At 50.8% G+C, this 16,657-nt stretch overlaps 1 protein-coding gene across 3 annotated transcripts; it reads left to right on the top strand.

Moving 5' to 3' along the window:
• Positions 1 to 2,929: 2,929 nt before the first annotated feature.
• On the top strand, positions 2,930 to 14,702 carry ATP5PF (ATP synthase peripheral stalk subunit F6). Of its 3 annotated transcripts, none has more exons than XM_088481686.1 (4): positions 2,930 to 3,082; positions 4,103 to 4,291; positions 5,747 to 5,871; positions 14,592 to 14,702. In XM_088481686.1, the coding sequence occupies exons 2-4, from the start codon at positions 4,122 to 4,124 to the stop codon at positions 14,618 to 14,620; spliced, it is 324 nt and encodes a 107-aa protein (XP_088337812.1). In that variant the 5' UTR covers positions 2,930 to 3,082; positions 4,103 to 4,121; the 3' UTR covers positions 14,621 to 14,702. The 3 variants fall into 3 exon arrangements, with proteins under 3 accessions (XP_088337812.1, XP_088337810.1, XP_088337811.1); XM_088481684.1 differs by having other exon boundaries at positions 2,932 to 3,065; XM_088481685.1 differs by having other exon boundaries at positions 3,072 to 3,159.
• The last annotated feature ends 1,955 nt before the right edge of the window (positions 14,703 to 16,657 follow it).

Below are 16,657 nucleotides of genomic sequence, written 5' to 3'. Positions count from 1 at the left end.
AAGCGGGGGGTGGAGCCGCGATGACGCGATTCAGCGCGAATCGCGTCATCGGGCATCCCCGCTGCGGGGGTTTCTAGTAGTGCGGGGGGCAGGCTGCAGCCGGGAGGCTTGCCTGCCTTTCCGGGGGGTCGGGAGCGGCACCCGATATTCAGGAGGCTCCCGACCAAATCGGGAGGGTAGGCAAGCCTGACTTACCAATGTGTTGTAATGTGTCAGTAAAAAAATAATTGTCACATAATATTGCTGCCACCCCTCTAAATGTGTAAGGGGTGGCAGCACTGCAGCTGGGCACTTGCATGCCAGCAGAGGAGTAACCAAGAGAAGGCTGCAGCCAGCCCAGCATGAGTCAGTAGAATTAGCACATTGCAGGCCCTTTCCCAGACACATAGGAGCAAGGGTATGTAGTCAGGAAGCCGGCGGTCGAAATACCGACCGCCGACTTTCCGACAGTGAAATCCCGCCATGGGACTAATGATAGGCGTCTAAATATTGACGCCTATCATTAGCCCCACACCAAAATCCAGACACCCGGCATACCGAACGTAGGTAAGCCGAGCGTCGAGAGCGGATAGCCGCGCGGTGGGGGAGGGTTAGGTTTAGGGTCTCCCGTAGCATGACCCAACCCATGCTACGTGAACACACTCCACACCATTATAGAACCAGCAGCAGCCTGCACGATGCCTTAACAACTGGGATCCTTGGCCTCATGGGGTCCGTAACACACCTGAACCCTGCCACCAGCCATAAACAACTGGAACTGTGACTCATCGGACCAAGCCACACGTTGCCAGTCCTCCAGGGTCCAATTAGCGACGTCATGAGCCCAGGTGAGGCGCTGTGTCCGGTATTGTAGTGTTGACAGGGGCACTCTGGTGGGTATTCTGCTCCCATATCCCATGGAAGCTAAAGAACGCTGCACTGACCTGCTGGATATGCGTCTGATACCTCCTGCATTGAATGTGGCTGTGACTTGAGCCGGTGTCGTTTGTATGTTACCACAAACAATTCTGGCGAGATGCCGCTGGTCATGATCATTAAGCACCCGTGGTTGGCCAGTGCGGTCCACGGTGGGTGGTAATGCCTTCCATAAGGTATTCCAGGCACATGGTAGATCAAGGAATGTTGAATGCCTGCACAACTTCGGAAATGGAATGTCCTATCCGTTGGGCACCTATCAACGCCGTGCCATGAGCAGCCTAGCTGGTGTTCAAACAAAATGTCAGATTACAACTAGTGCAGGTCTGAGCATTTCCAAGACGTCAGAGTACCGTAATGCTACCAACCATTACCTTTACATACTGCTATCCTAAGACTTTGGCACTTCAGTGTACATGCCACTAGTAGTATAATTGTGACTGTTATTGACAATAACATTGTTCCCAAACAGTAATGCCACGTATCCACTTGCCGATTAAACAGAGTGATTGAACGATTACGACTTAGTAATTGTTTAATCACTCATTAATCGGGCATGAAAGTGTCGAAAACGACCAGAGATGTGCACTCCCGTTGTACGTTTCCGACATCAATCATTGCCCGAACATGCCGGTCAATCTTCCAGTAACGATAGATTGGGCATGTTCGAGGATGAGGGAGGGTGCCTGCACTGAACGACATATCGTACAGTGTGGGCACCTACAGGATGAGGAACAACTAAACGATTACGATGTCGTAATTGTTCAAACGTTTCTCAGTCGGCAAGTGGATACGCACCTTTATTAGATGTTTTTTTTTTTTTACTGTTTTGCAAACCCTGCCAGGCAGGACAGGCTCCTGTGATCGTTCATCACAGTTGCTGCCTATGCCCTCTGGCCTGGCTGATTGCCAGGAGGGGTGACGGACAGTGACTGAGCACGAGCTGCCTCCCCCTCCCTCCCCCCCCAAAAAAGTTTACAGCTAGATCCCCTTCAGTTTCTGTACCCTGACGTCATCAGTTACTGTCCAACGTCATTCCCTACCATCCAAGTGGGCATAGAGGGGGAATATAATCTTGTGGCGCACCCGAAGCGTGGCGAGCAAAGCAAGTCCGCCAAGGGCCAATTTTCTTTTTTTAGTGAATTGTGCGGCCAGGGAACTGCACTTCCGCCCTCACTGTACGCCACTTTCATACCTTTCCCCACCCGCAGCGGAAGCAGCTAGATCCCCTTCCGTAGATTGACCCTGAAGTTATCAGCCAGTGTCCAACGTCATTCCTCACCATCCAAGTAAGCATAGAGGCCCTCATTCAGAGGCGCTCGCAAGAAGCGAGCGCTCGTTCTGAATGAGGAAGGCCGCTTGTATTTTTAAGTGCGGCCTCCTGGTCGCTAGCTAAGCTGTGGGTTACCACCCACAGCTTTAGTGACCGACCAGGTTGATGGTCGCGATGGTCAAGACCATCGTGACCATTGGGGCTTGCGACGAGACCCTAAGGTTGGGTCTCGGCAGCTGCAAGCCCCAGGGAGCTTCCTATGATCGAGCAGGAAACTCCCCACTGACATCACTGCTGATGTCAGTGCGGCCGCCCAGAAAAAGGCAAGCGTTCCGGTCAGGAACGCCTCCGTTTGTGTAGCCACCCCCCGCCCCGCCAACAAAACGGGGCGAGCTGTCGATCACCATCGACAGCCGCCCATTTTGTAGTGAGCTCCGGAGCGAGAGAACTTCTCTCTCGCTCCGGGGCTTGCGCATGCGCAGTGCGGGCGCTGCGCGTGCGCAGGGGCTTAACATCAACCCAGTTGCAAGCGCTCAGCACTTGCGACCGGGTCTGAATGAGACCCAGAGAGTGCAAATATAATCATGTGGCGAGCGAAGTGAGCCCGCGAGGGGCCACCTTTCTTTTTTTGGTGGACTGTGTGGGCAGGAAACTGCACTTCCGCCCTCAGTTTACGTCACTTCCAGGTACAGTATCTGATGGGGAAATATACCTCTCAGCAGCACTAGCTCTCTATGGTCAGCTGGGATCCGGGCCGGCTCTAGGACTGTCACAGAGGGCGGAGCTGTACCGAGAACGTCCTACGTCTAACGTCATCACTGTGCTGCGCCTTCTGCGGACGCTCGGTGACAGACAGACCAGCAAGGTGACCGGAAAGGTGAGCGGCAGCGGCGGGTGAGCTGGTGATCGGAGCCGCACGGGGCACGGTCGCTGACCGGAACGGCTGCTATAGCACGGGGATATATAGCGGGGTATTGCTACACATTGTCATCAGCCTTTTATCCGGGGGAGGGTGACCCGTGTCTTTCCATCATGCCTAGCGAGAGAGTCACCGTCTGCCTGCAGGGTCTCTTACTCCAACACCCCTACCTCCTGCTGCTTCTCTTCCTCTGTGCCTCCTGCTGCTCTTATTACTCCTCTTCAGCCTCTGTGCCTCTACCTCCTGCTGATCCTCTGTGACTCCCCAGCCTGCACCTCCTACCTCCTGCTGATCCACTCCAGCCTCTGTGCCTGCACCTCCTTCTCCTCTCCAGCCTCTGTGCCTGCACCTCCTTCTCCTCTCCAGCCTCTGCGCCTGCACCTCCTTCTCCTCTCCAGCCTCTGCGCCTGCACATCCTTCTCCTCTCCAGCCTCTGTGCCTGCACCTCCTACCTCCTTCTCCTCTCCAGCCTCTCTGCACCTCCTGCTGATCCTCTCCAGCCTCTGTGCCTCCCCTGCCTGCACCTCCTGCTGATCCTCTCCAGTCTCTGTGCCTGCACATCCTACCTCCTTCTCCTCTCCAGCCTCTGTGCCTGCACCTCCTTCTCCTCTCCAGCCTCTGTGCCTGCACCTCCTTCTCCTCTCCAGCCTCTGTGCCTGCACCTCCTACCTCCTTCTCCTCTCCAGCCTCTGTGCCTGCACCTCCTACCTCCTTCTCCTCTCCAGCCTCTGTGCCCCCCCTGCCTGCACCTCCTGCTGATCCTCTCCAGCCTCTGTGCCTCCCCTGCCTGCACCTCCTGCTGATCCTCTCCAGTTTCTGTGCCTGCACATCCTACCTCCTTCTCCTCTCCAGCCTCTGTGCCTCCCCGGCCTGCACCTCCTACATCCTTCTCCTCTGCAGCCTCTGATATCACTGAGGCACCTAGTAAATTCCATTCGTGTGAGTAATGGTTCAGCATTTATAATTTTATTTATGCCCTTTCTGCATTTCTCTAGGTGAGGTTCAGGTAAAGCCATGGTTCTCCAGCATCTCTTCCGCTTCTCCTCTGTCTTCCGATCTGCAGTCTCTGTTCATTTGAGGAGAAACATTGGGCTGACTGCCATAGCTTTCAACAAGACCAAGGAGTTAGACCCCATCCAGAAACTCTTTGTGGATAAGATCCGGGAATACAATACAAAGAGCCAGTAAGTAAATGTCATGATTTCTATATTAAACTCTCATCATGTTAAGATTTTGCTAATTGTAAAATGAGGATCTGTGGATAACATTACCCAGTATATATAATATATTTATATGTTTTGTACAGTTCTCTGAGCTTGGAGCTGTTCAGTTTATCATGGTGAGGAGAAATCTCTTCCTACAAGTACACGGCGCTAAGACTGGCACCTAATTATCAAATTAACTCTGATCAAATCCACAAATCATTCATGCTTCCGAACAGTGTCTCCTAAAAATGAGAATGCTGGTAGCTGAAATATGACAAAGCATAAAATAAGCTAAGGAGCGCAGTGGTGATTCGCTGCTTTTTTTGTTATTTCCAAAGCATGTTTTACCTTTGAGTCATATTATGGTGCCTAATATATTGTTGCGTGCTGTTATATTTGCAGCATCGATTTGTGCTCGAAATCTATGTGCAAAATGATGCTACTGCCTGCTAACACTCTCCGCCCGAGAGAGTGTGCGATGGACTGAGCAAATATTGCTACATCCACTTCCCCTAACTGCATTGTGTGCAGATTCTCTGGGGGTTGGAGAACATACCGCCATTGACGCCAATTCCTGGACTGTGCAAATTCTGGGTCAACGTTCTCTTTAAAAATGGCCTCTGAGACTGTTGTTCTGTGATAGGGAAAGCAGCTTTGAGCGCAGACACAACGTTGGAACTCCTGTAACACACCCACGGACCGGCCTCCTTTTATGAACATTTTCGGTCACCTCCCCAATTCCACCCAGGAACACCCATGGATCACAGTGTTCTGCTCAGGACCTTGCCATCACAAAGACATTGTGAATGCCTTGTAAAACTACAGCTTGAGGCGTGCACAGTGAGACTTTCATCGACACGTCGCGCATACGCCATACCAAAAAAATCGCTCAAATGCGTGAATGTCGGCATAGTGTACACCTCTGAATCAGGCCGATAGCGCACAAGTGTGTATCCCGTAAGGTTATTATGCGGTATTTAGCGTTGCTGCAGACCATAAGATTATTCAATATTCATTATGTTGTCATAAGATGATATTGCTGGATCTATATTTAAGATCAGTCTTATTAGAACAGATGGTCCTTGGCATGTAAATAAACATGCAAAGTACTTTAAGAAATGAGCATACTCCAATCACAATAAAAAGGCTGTGGGATGTAATATATTACTTAGTCAACGCAATAAGCTTCCAATTGCCTGGTCATTAATCCCCAGTCGCTTAGCTGAGAGTACCTTTCCCTTAGCATTTCCCTAAGGACAGATGGGAGAGCAGTGTAGTGAGGAGCTACCCTTAGGGGCGCAGGGCTGGCTGAGACCTTTGGCTGGACAGTCTGTGGCTCTGGGTCACATATTGGAAATTTTACAGGCAATGTAGTTATGCTGCTGTTTTTCACCTTAAACATACTTCCATAACATTTATGCTTTGCTGCTGCAGAAAAGCTGGAGGCCCTGTTGATGCCACTCCGGACTCCCAGAAAGAACTCAATGAAGACATCAGCAAGCTGGAGAGGTTATTTGGAGGTGGAGACATGAACAAGTTCCCAGAATTCAAGTTTGAAGGTTGGTAGCTTTTAGGTTTCAAGTGGTTATTTCATTCCCATTTACCATACCAGTTACCATGTCACTTATTGTCACAGGTTATTCTCCAAAACCTCCATAGTGTGCATGGTAACTAGTTCAGCTCCTGCCCACAGATAGAAGTGATTCTTTCCTATGATGGGAATATTTAGTGACACAAGCGTGGAAAGCAAAGGCACCCAATCGGGCCGATGCAGAGGTGACCACAAGTTGGCCGTAATTGCTCCCGCATTACGTGCACAGATCTAAATGCGGATATTTGCCCATAGGCTGAGTTCTATGCGTTTCTGCGACCTGACTGCACCTATTCGTACTTTATCAGCCCTATTTGTGGTGCAAAAGATCCATCAGAAAACAGATGTAATTATGACTGTACACAACTCTGTATGGCTCACAGTTCCGCTGATACGCCTCTCTTATGTGATTATGACTGTACACAGCTCTGCATGGCTCACAGTTCCGCTGATACGCCTCTCTTATGTGATTATGACTGTACACAGCTCTGCATGGCTCACAGTTCCGCTGATACGCCTCTCTCTGATGTAATTATGACTGTACACAACTCTGTATGGCTCACAGTTCCGCTGACACGCCTCTTATGTGATTATGACTGTACACAGCTCTGCATAGCTCACAGTTCCGCTGACACGCCTTCTCTGATGTAATTATGACTATACACAGCTGTGCATGGCTCACAGTTCCGCTGATACGCCTCTCTTATGTGATTATGACTATACACAGCTCTGCATGGCTCACAGTTCCGCTGATACGCCTCTCATGTGATTATGACTATACACAACTCTGTATGGCTCACAGTTCCGCTGACACGCCTCTTATGTGATTATGACTATACACAGCTCTGCATGGCTCACAGTTCCGCTGACACGCCTTCTCTGATGTAATTATGACTATACACAGCTCTGCATGGCTCACAGTTCCGCTGACACGCCTTCTCTGTTGTAATTATGACTATACACAGCTCTGCATGGCTCACAGTTCCGCTGACACGCCCTCACTGATATAATTACAATGCCTTGCAAAAGTATTCACTCCCCTTGGCTTTTTATCTTTTTTGTTACATTACAACTGTTTTTTTTTTTAATCTGAATTTTATGTGATTGATCTGGACAAAATAGTCTAATTGGTGAAGTGAAATGAAGAAAAAATATTTCTACATCAGGGTCCATAGGGTATCCACAGGATACCTTGGGGGGTATAGGTGTGACGTCAGTCGCTGGGCACCATAGAGTTAAGCTTTTCAGCCTCCCAGGATGCACTAGGGTCCCCCTCCTATACCCCGCCCCCGAGCCAAGGCACCTCAGTTTAGTTTGGTGCCCGGCCGGCGTCGGGTGCACCTGTCGGAGTGGGGGCTAGAAGAGCCCCTGAAGCTTTCTTCAGTGCAGCTGTGGCTGCACATCTGGATGTACAGCATGGACAGTCAGTCCTGACGTCCATGCTGTCTTCCCTACACCCCCGCCGGTACCAGAACGCCGGTACCGATCCGGGGATGCTGGTGAGCATCTGGGGTCACAGCTAGCGGGGACCCCAGATGTTCCGGACCATGGCCGGATCCAAGGGGGACAAAGGTAAGCAGCGGGGTCCCGCGGTGGGTCCCCGCTGGTCACATGGTCCTAAGTCCCCAGGCAGGGGGCTCCCTGGGGACTGGCTGCAGCGTGGAGCCAGGCGACCAACCTGCGCTTTCCACTACCCCCTGGGACAGCGGACCGCAGCAGAGCGGTAGCGCTGCGGCGTCCCAGGGGTTAAATGCATGCCAGGGGAGCGCGCCTTCCCTGTCTCACAGCCGGCGCCTCCCCCGCTGCACACAGCCCTCTCTGCATGCTGCCAACTGGTCCTGTGGCAACGCTCCTCCCCCAGGCCAGCCTCCTCTCTGCTCCTCGGCGGCCATCTTCTCCAGAACGCATGGTGAACGCTGCTGGAAGCGCTGGACGGAAGCATCGTGGTCTGGGTCCCCCCGCATACCTCTCCTCCGCTGTGGCTCAGGTCTGTGTATGCAGCGCTGTGTCCTACCAGGCCCTGTGTCTGTGTAGTTGAGTGATCAGCGCTGTTAGTGCAGGAATTGTTATTTCTCTGCATTGTATGTGACTGTGCTAGCGCTGCCTGTAACTTTTCTTCTCTAAACTGTCAGCTTTATTACTGTCCCTGTTCTTTCTGCTAAAGCCCTTGCGGTTCGGTGCTGCAGGGTGGTCTCTCGCCTATTTAATACTTAATTGGTGAGAGAGGTCACATACGTGGTGCCATCATGTCTGAAAGTGATTTTCCCCTCCGGCTACAGTGTACCACGTGCAAAGTACCGTTAGCGGAGGGGGAGGGTAGCGCGGAGGGCCTTTGCCGGCAGTGTTTGTCCATGGCGCGGCCTATTACGGTTACAGCACCGGTACAGGAGCCACCCTGGGCTTGTTTCGCTCAGGCGTTAACAGCTTTAGTGGGACAGTTAGCTCCGCAGCCCGCGTTTACTCCGATGGGTTTGTCCCAGCAGTCTGTGGTGTCGTCACCCATGCAGGGGTTCCCACGACAATTGGTGGTACCCCACGGTCTCCCTATTTCCCCGCTCCCGGGTTCTCAGGAGCCAGCGTGGGTTAACTCCCTGACGAGTTCTGTACAGCACTTGTCGGATGTGTTGCAAGGGGAGTCTGTGATGCGGCCTCATAAAAGGCCGGTGGCGTCTCTGTCCGCTCCTTATGAGGATGACGAAGGGACGTCTGATGATGGGGAGATTCTGGATCCTTACGATCAGGAACCTCTCCATACTAAGGACGCTGATGCTAAGTCCAAAGTATATATTCCTGGACTTATTCGGGCGGTCCGCACAGCCTTGGTGATTGAGGACGAAGTTCCCCCAGCGGCTAAATCTAAGTATGCCTTTTTCAAAGATGTGAAGGGCGATGCCACAGTCTTTCCTCTTTCGGGTCAGTTGGTGGACCATTTAGAGGAGGCGTGGAAACAGCCTGGCAAGCGATACCAGCCGCAGAGACGCCTGGCGGTGGCTTATCCGTTCGCGGATAATTATTTTGCTAAGTGGGAATCCCCTCCACAGGTGGATTCTCACGTGACCCGTCTTGTCCGTAGTGCCACATTGCCGATGCCATCCATGTCCTCCCTTAAGGATGCTACAGACCGCAAGGTAGAAATCTGCCTGAAGTCCGCTTATTCCCTTGCAGGGGGGGCAGCACGGCCGGCTATGGCCATTTGCTGGGTTGCCAGAGCGATGGAGCGCTGGGCGGATTCATTAGAGGCTTCTTTTGAATCCGACTGTCCGGCCGAACAGGCGGAGTTGATTGGCAATCTCCGTGATTCGGCCACCTACATCAACGAGGCGGCTCTAGACATTAGTACTCTGGTGTCTAGAATTTCTTCAGCAGCGGTAGCTGCTCGTCGCACCTTGTGGCTGCGATCCTGGAAGGCGGACGCAGATTCCAAGAAAGGTCTGGAAGCGTTGCCGTTTACCGGAGAAGTTCTCTTCGGTCCGGATCTGGATAAGATTGTGGCCACGCTGCCGGCAGCCAAATCTGCTTGTCTCCCGTCGGCTGCTGCTCCTTCTGGTTCTGGACCATCGTCCTTTCGGTCATCTAGGGCCCAGGGCAGGCCCAAACCACAGTCGTTTCCTCGACAGGCTGGACCTAAGAAAACGGTCAAGCCCCGGAAGCAGGCATGGAGTACCAGACGTCCGGCCCCCAAGCCAGATGACAAGCCTGCGGCCTGACGGTCCGGGCCTCCCTTTGGGAGATCCCAGGGTGGGAGGCCGCCTGCTACAGTTCGCCCAGTGTTGGTCGACCACTACGACAGACACTTGGGTTCTGGAGGTGGTTTCCCACGGATACGCCCTCTCCTTCCGGCACAGACCCCCGGCTCGCTTCTTCACCACGGGTCTACCATCAGACCGGAACAAGGCTACGGAGCTGCGGAAGGTATTGCACACTATGCTCCAGGCTGGAGTTATAGTGCCTGTTCCATTCTCCCAGAGGGGCCAGGGTTTCTATTCAAATCTATTTTTGGTACAGAAACCCAATGGGTCATATCGTCCGATTCTCAACCTCAAAGCACTCAACAAGTCTTTGCGGGTCCCGAAGTTTCGGATGGAGACCCTACGGTCCATCATTCTGGCGCTGGAACCTGGGGACTACATGGTGTCATTGGACATACAGGACGCTTACCTGCATGTCCCTATTCTTTTGCGCCATCAACAGTTCCTCAGGTTTGCAATCCGCAGCGACCAGTTTCGGGCGTTACCTTTTGGCCTGGCAACAGCACCACGTGTTTTCACCAAGGTGATGGCGGTCATGGCGGCTTCTCTGCGGCTGCAGGGAATCCGCATGTTGCCGTATTTGGACGACCTGTTATTGGTGGCAGGATCTCCAGAGCTCCTGTTACGCCACTTGGACCTGACCATTGCACTGCTGCAACGGCACGGCTGGCTAATCAACTGGCAGAAGTCCACTCTAATCCCGTCTCGGAGGATTCTGCATCTTGGAGCCTTATTGGACTCGGGACAGCAAAGGATCTTCGTGACGGAGGACAAGATCTCTGCTTTACAGTCAAGGGTGCGCAGTTGCCTGCACAGCCGCCGGGTGTCCTTACACTCGGCGATGAGGTTACTGGGCTCCATGGTGTCGGTGTTCGACATGGTGGAATACGCCCAATTTCACTCCAGACCTCTGCAGCACCTGATCCTGTCCAAGTGGAACGGGCTGCCTCAGTCTCTGAAGTCCCAGACGATTGTGCTCACCCCGGAGGTTCGCCTGTCCCTTGCGTGGTGGTTACAGACGACCCACCTCAACAAGGGACGTCCGTTCTGGGTTCCAAATTGGGTCCTGTTGACAACGGACGACAGTCTTCGGGGCTGGGGAGCAGTTTCGGGTCCACACTTGTTCCAGGGCAGGTGGACGCCGACAGAAGCGGAGCTTCCAATAAATATCTTGGAACTCCGTGCGGTCTTCAATGCTCTCCAGCAGGCACAGCGGTTTCTCCAGGGTCGCCCGGTGCAGGTCCAGTCGGACAACGCTACCACCGTGGCCTACATAAACAGGCAAGGAGGAACTCGTAGTCGGGCGGCTCTCGTAGAGGTCTCTCGGATCCTGGTTTGGGCGGAGCGCAATCTTCCGGCCATATCAGCGGTCTTCATCCCGGGAGTGCTAAATTGGGAGGCGGACTTTCTAAGTCGCCAAGACGTTCATCCGGGGGAATGGTCCCTGCACCCGGACGTTTTTCAACTACTGGTGGACAGGTGGGGTCTTCCAGAAATCGACCTCATGGCGTCCCGGCACAACAACAAGTTGCCGGTGTACGGGTCTCGCACAAGAGACGAAGGGGCGTCTCTGGTGGATGCTCTGTCCGTACGGTGGACGTTCCGGTTCGCATACCTGTTCCCTCCGGTCTCCCTTCTTCCACGGGTAATCCGGAAATTCAAACAGGAAGGAGGGACGCTCCTGTTGATAGCTCCCGCGTGGCCCAGACGGCACTGGTTCTCAGACCTTCAGGGTCTGTCCGTGGACAGTCCTCTGCGGTTACCGCTACGACCGGACCTTCTGTCTCAGGGTCCTTGCCTTCACCCGGACCTGACTCGGCTGTCTTTGACGGCGTGGCTGTTGAGACGGCCATGCTGAGGTCCCGGGGGTTTTCCAGCTCTGTGGTGCGTACCATGTTACGAGCTCAGAAACCGTCTTCCGCGAGGATATACCATCGCGTGTGGCATACGTTCTTCCAGTGGTGTCGACCGAGAGGTTATGCACCGCGGGAGTTTCGTCTGTCTCGGATTCTCGCCTTCCTGCAACAGGGACTAGATCATGGGCTTCGCCTTGCTTCTTTGAAGGTACAGGTTTCGGCCCTATCTGTCTGGTTTCACCGTAGGATTGCTACAATCCCGGATGTGCGCACCTTTATGCAGGGTGTTCTCCGCATTCAGCCGCCCTTTGTTCCACCTGTGGCGCCTTGGGATTTGGCTGTGGTCCTGAGGGCTCTCCAAGGACCGCCGTTTGAACCACTGGGCTCAGTGGATCTTAAATGGCTAACAGCTAAGACTGTTTTCCTTCTGGCCATTGCTTCGGCCAGACGTGTTTCTGAGTTAGGGGCTCTTTCTTGTAGACCCCCTTTCTTGGTTTTTCATGGGAACAGGGCAGTGCTCCGCACTCGGCCCGAGTTTCTTCCCAAAGTTGTTTCCCAGCTTCATGTTAACGAGGAAATAGTTGTTCCGGCCTTTAACTCACCGGGTCTTTCCGTGGGTGAGGCCTCTTTGGATGTTGTGCGGGCCTTAAGGACTTATGTTGACCGCACTTCTTCGTTTAGGAAGTCGGACGCTTTGTTTGTCCTCTATGGCTTCCGTAAAAAGGGTTGGCCTGCTTCAAAGCAAACTTTGGCAGCCTGGATCCGTATGGCTATTTCTGAAGCTTATCTTCATGAAGGCCTACCGGTCCCACCTTCTCTGAAGGCTCATTCCACTAGGTCTGTGGGTCCTTCGTGGGCAGCTCGACGTGGTGCCTCGGCAGTTCAGATCTGCAAGGCTGCTACGTGGTCCTCTGTCCATACCTTCGTGAGGTATTACAGGTTTGACACCTTCGTCTCTCAGGATGCTTCCTTCGGGCGGCGGATTCTCCTTTCTGCACAGGAGCGTCCCCACCCTTAAAGGATACTGCTTTGGGACATCCCCAAGGTATCCTGTGGATACCCTATGGACCCTGATGTAGAAAATGAGATATGGTAAGAACTTACCCTTGTTATCTCTATTTCTACGAAGTCCATAGGGTTCCACAGGACTCCCGCCCTGTCGCACCTGTGCTGCAGATGGGCTTTGCTCTGGTCACCGGTTTTCCGTCTCCCTCTGGTGAGAATGTGATTCTTGTATGTGTCCAGATCTTCTTTCTCTCTCTTCTTTCTCCTCCTCCGGCCTATGGCTTGATAACTAACTGAGGTGCCTTGGCTCGGGGGCGGGGTATAGGAGGGGGACCCTAGTGCATCCTGGGAGGCTGAAAAGCTTAACTCTATGGTGCCCAGCGACTGACGTCACACCATTACCCCCCAAGGTATCCTGTGGAACCCTATGGACTTCGTAGAAATAGAGATAACAAGGGTAAGTTCTTACCATATCTCATATTATAAAATATAATCTTTATAAATAAAATTCTGAAAATTGGCAGGTGCCTATGTAATCACCCCCTTTGCTGTGAAGCCCCTCAAAAGTTCTGGTGCAACCAATTACCTTCAGAAGTCACATAATTAGTGAAATGAAGTCCACCTGTGTGACATCTAAGTGTCACATGATCTGTTAGTATAAACACACCTTTTCTGAAAGGCCCCAGAGGCTGCAGCACCACTAAGCAAGAGGCATCACACCATGAAGACCAAGGAGCTCTCCAAACAAGTCAGGGACAAGGTTGTTGAGAAGTACAATTCTGGGTTGGGTTATTTAAAAAAATATCCAAATCTTTGATGATCCCCTGGAGCACCATCAAATCCATCACCATCAAAGGGAAAGAACATGGTACCACAACGAACCTGCCAAGAGAGGGTCGCCCACTAAAACTCACAGACCGCACAAGGAGGGCATTAATCAGAGAGGCAGCACAGAGACCAAAGGTAATCCTGAAGGAGCTGCAGAGTTCCACAGGAGAGACTGGTGTATCTGTGCATGTGACCACAATAAGCCGTACACTCCATAGAGCTGGGCTTTATAGAAGAGTAGCCAGAAAAAAGCCATTACTTAGTGATAAAAATAAGAAGACATGATTTGAGTCTGCCAAAAGGCATGTGGGCGACTCCCCAAATGTATGGAGGAAGGTGCTCTGGTCAGGCGAGACTAAAATTTAACTTTTCGGCCACCAAGGAAAAAGCTATGTCTGGCGCAAACCCAACACATCCCATCACCCCAAGAATACCATCTCCACAGTGAAACATGGTGGTGGCAGCATCATGCTGTGGGGATGTTTTTCAGCAGCAGGGACTGGGAAACTGATAAGAGTCGAGGGAAGGATGGATGGTGCTAAATACAGGGATATTCTTGAGCAAAACTTGTTTGTCTGCCTGTGATATGAGACTGGGACGGAGGTTCCCCTTCCAGCAGGACAATGACCCGAAGCATACTGCTAAAGCAACACTCGAGTGGTTTAAGGGGAAACATTTAAATGTGTTGGAATGGCCTAGTCAAAGCCCAGATCTCAATCCAATTGAGAATCTGTGGTCAGGCTTGAAGATTGCTGTTCACAAGCCGAAACCATCCAACATGAAGGAGCTGGAGCAGTTTTGCCTTGAGAAATGGGCAAAAATCCCAGGGGCAAGATGTGGCAAGCTCATAGAGACTTATCCAAAGCGACTTGCAGCTGTAATTGCCGCAAAAGGTGGCTTGAAACAATACTGACTTTAAGGGGGTGAATAGTTATGCACGCTGAAGTTTTCTGTTACGTTGTCCTAAATGTTGTTGGATTCACAATATAAAAAAACACAACTTCCCAGTTGCAGGCATGTTCTGTGAATGAAATGACGCACACCTTCACACAATCCATATTATTTCCAGGTTGTTAGGCAACAAAGCATGAAAAATGCAAATGTGTTCAGTATTATAATTTATATCGAAGTACAGTAGCTTAATCCATGTCGGGTTACACCTACAAGCTTTTCTGACGATGTCACAGTTGGAATACATGAGAAATGGAACGCCTAGCTGACAATCTTATCATTATTTTTCTTTCTTTCAGAACCTCAACTTGAGGATGTTCAGAAATAACTTTCATCTTGGACCTGTGTACTAAAGTTGCCTGTCTTGGCTGTGTTACTAGTAAATTAATAAACCAACGGTGATTTTCAAAGTGCGGTTTCTCCTATTGCTGTAAGAAGACTGTAACTCGCTGACGGCACAAACACAACATTGCTCAGAGGGGCAATCTGCAGGGAAATGTGAGCAGCCGGTCAGGAGTCTGTTTGAGAGGCCTCCACTCTAGACTGCTTCAAACTGTGAGGAGCAAGTTCCATAGAGTGGGAGCTGCAAAGCTGAAAGCTCAACCCCCAGCTAACTAGGGGAAGGGGGGGAGGACTAGACTAGGGGAAGGGGGGATTAGGGTTAGGCACTTAGAGGGGGGGGATTAGGGTTAGGGGGTAGAATTAGGTTGGCGATACTTACCTTAGGGACGATCGGGAACTGCACCCTTGTCGGTGGTAATACCTACTGCTTCCCTGCTAATAGTACTTCATCTACCGATCGCAGTAAAGGCAGGGCAGTAAGGAATCAGAAGCTGCTTCAGGTACCTTGGGCCCTGGTTATGTAGGGTTTGGATTGTCAGGAAGCCAATCTTGAAATAGATTCGCTATCTTACAGACAGCCAGTGAAGGGAGTAGAGAATGGGTGTTGTGAGCCTGGAACGGGGCTGGTTGGTTGGGTAATAGACTGGCAGCTGTGTCTTCTATCAGCTGCAAGTAGTTCAATTCTTTTGCTGGGAGACCCAGGTAAAGTGGGCATTGCAGTAGTCTAGGGGGTAATTATTTATTATTATATTTTTTTTTTATGTATTTATTAAGGAACAACACAATACACTGTTTCCAAAATAAAGGTTACACCATAAATTGTAAATACAGAGAGAAACCATCAGACAGCTGGTTATATGGGACTCAGACCAAGTGATACTGGGAGATCCATTGTAATAAAATATAAATAGGGAAAAGAACATATGGGGAAAAAAAGGAGAGAGGTGGTGAGACTAGATCTGCCTAGGAGAGAGTGATAGAAAAAAGTAAGTAAGGGGGGGGGGGGGGGGTGAATGGAAAGAGAGAGGAAGAGCTAAGTGAAAGGGGAACAAGCATTAAAAAAGGACAACCATGGGCCCCAGATCTTATTAATGGACATAAGCTGGCCACACACACAGCGATCTGCACACTATGAGCCGATGTGTGCGATTTCCCTTGAGACTCCCGGCAGCTCTGCACACGATCTGCACACAATTTGGTGTCCAGTCTTCATACGATCTCTCCTGCATCCAGACTTTCACAGTGCATCGCCTCCTAGATTGTCAGATCTGCCCTACTGCACGGCAGATCTGACGATGCGAAGTGTGACCAGCGGGGATGCGCATCGTGGTCATGAATGGGGACTCTCGATTTACTCAAGATTTGGCCAAATTTTACATGATCTGTCTGGCCGATTCTGACACATCGGAACGATCGGGTAAAATATCGCTGTGTGTGTGGCCAGCAGTAGAAGAGTAATTAAGAATACTGGTCATAAACTCCCATACGTTGGACTAACCAGACTCTCTTTATTACCGATTGCAGGGAGGGGGTGCTTGCTTACAGTCAGCAAAAAAAAAGTAACTTTACTAAAGGTCGATTTTAATTCATTCTTTTAATCTAAATTAATTTTTTTGGTTTTTCAGGGGCTAAATCGCACATTTGTTAAGGTTTTTTTTTTTAATTTTTTTATATATCGTTTTTTTTTTCTTTAAGTGTAATGGAGCATACACATGGTCAGATGAACGTTTTGACCAACGATTTGAACGATTTTTAACTGCATTAAAATGACTGAAATCGTCCAAAACTGACTGCAAACACATCAGATATCGTTATCTGACCATCGGGAACGCGCATAGTTTTTAAAATCGTTATCGTTCAGATCTGAAGAAAAATCTGACCGTGTGTATGCACCATTAGTAATTGTGCAGTTTAGCCCCTGAAACACCATATCGATTTAAGATGGTGTTTTTGGTTTTTTTTGTTTTGTTTTTTTACTATTGATTAAAATTGACCTGTAGTAAATTTATCCCTGTGTTATGAT

The sequence above is a fragment of the Taudactylus pleione genome, unplaced genomic scaffold (assembly GCF_031769625.1).
Source record: "Taudactylus pleione unplaced genomic scaffold, aTauple2 ptg000276l, whole genome shotgun sequence".
Classification (NCBI taxonomy): domain Eukaryota; kingdom Metazoa; phylum Chordata; class Amphibia; order Anura; family Myobatrachidae; genus Taudactylus; species Taudactylus pleione.
Note: the sequence above shows the minus strand (reverse complement) of the source record. Positions and strands in the feature narration are given on the sequence as shown.

Coding starts and splice junctions, on each gene's coding strand:
- ATP5PF (XM_088481686.1), top strand. CDS start 4,122: ATGGTTCTCCAGCATCTCTTCCGCTTCTCCTCTGTCTTCCGATCTGCA. Junction 4,292..5,746: donor GAATACAATACAAAGAGCCA/GTAAGTAAATGT, acceptor TTGCTGCTGCAG/AAAAGCTGGAGGCCCTGTTG. Junction 5,872..14,591: donor CCCAGAATTCAAGTTTGAAG/GTTGGTAGCTTT, acceptor TCTTTCTTTCAG/AACCTCAACTTGAGGATGTT.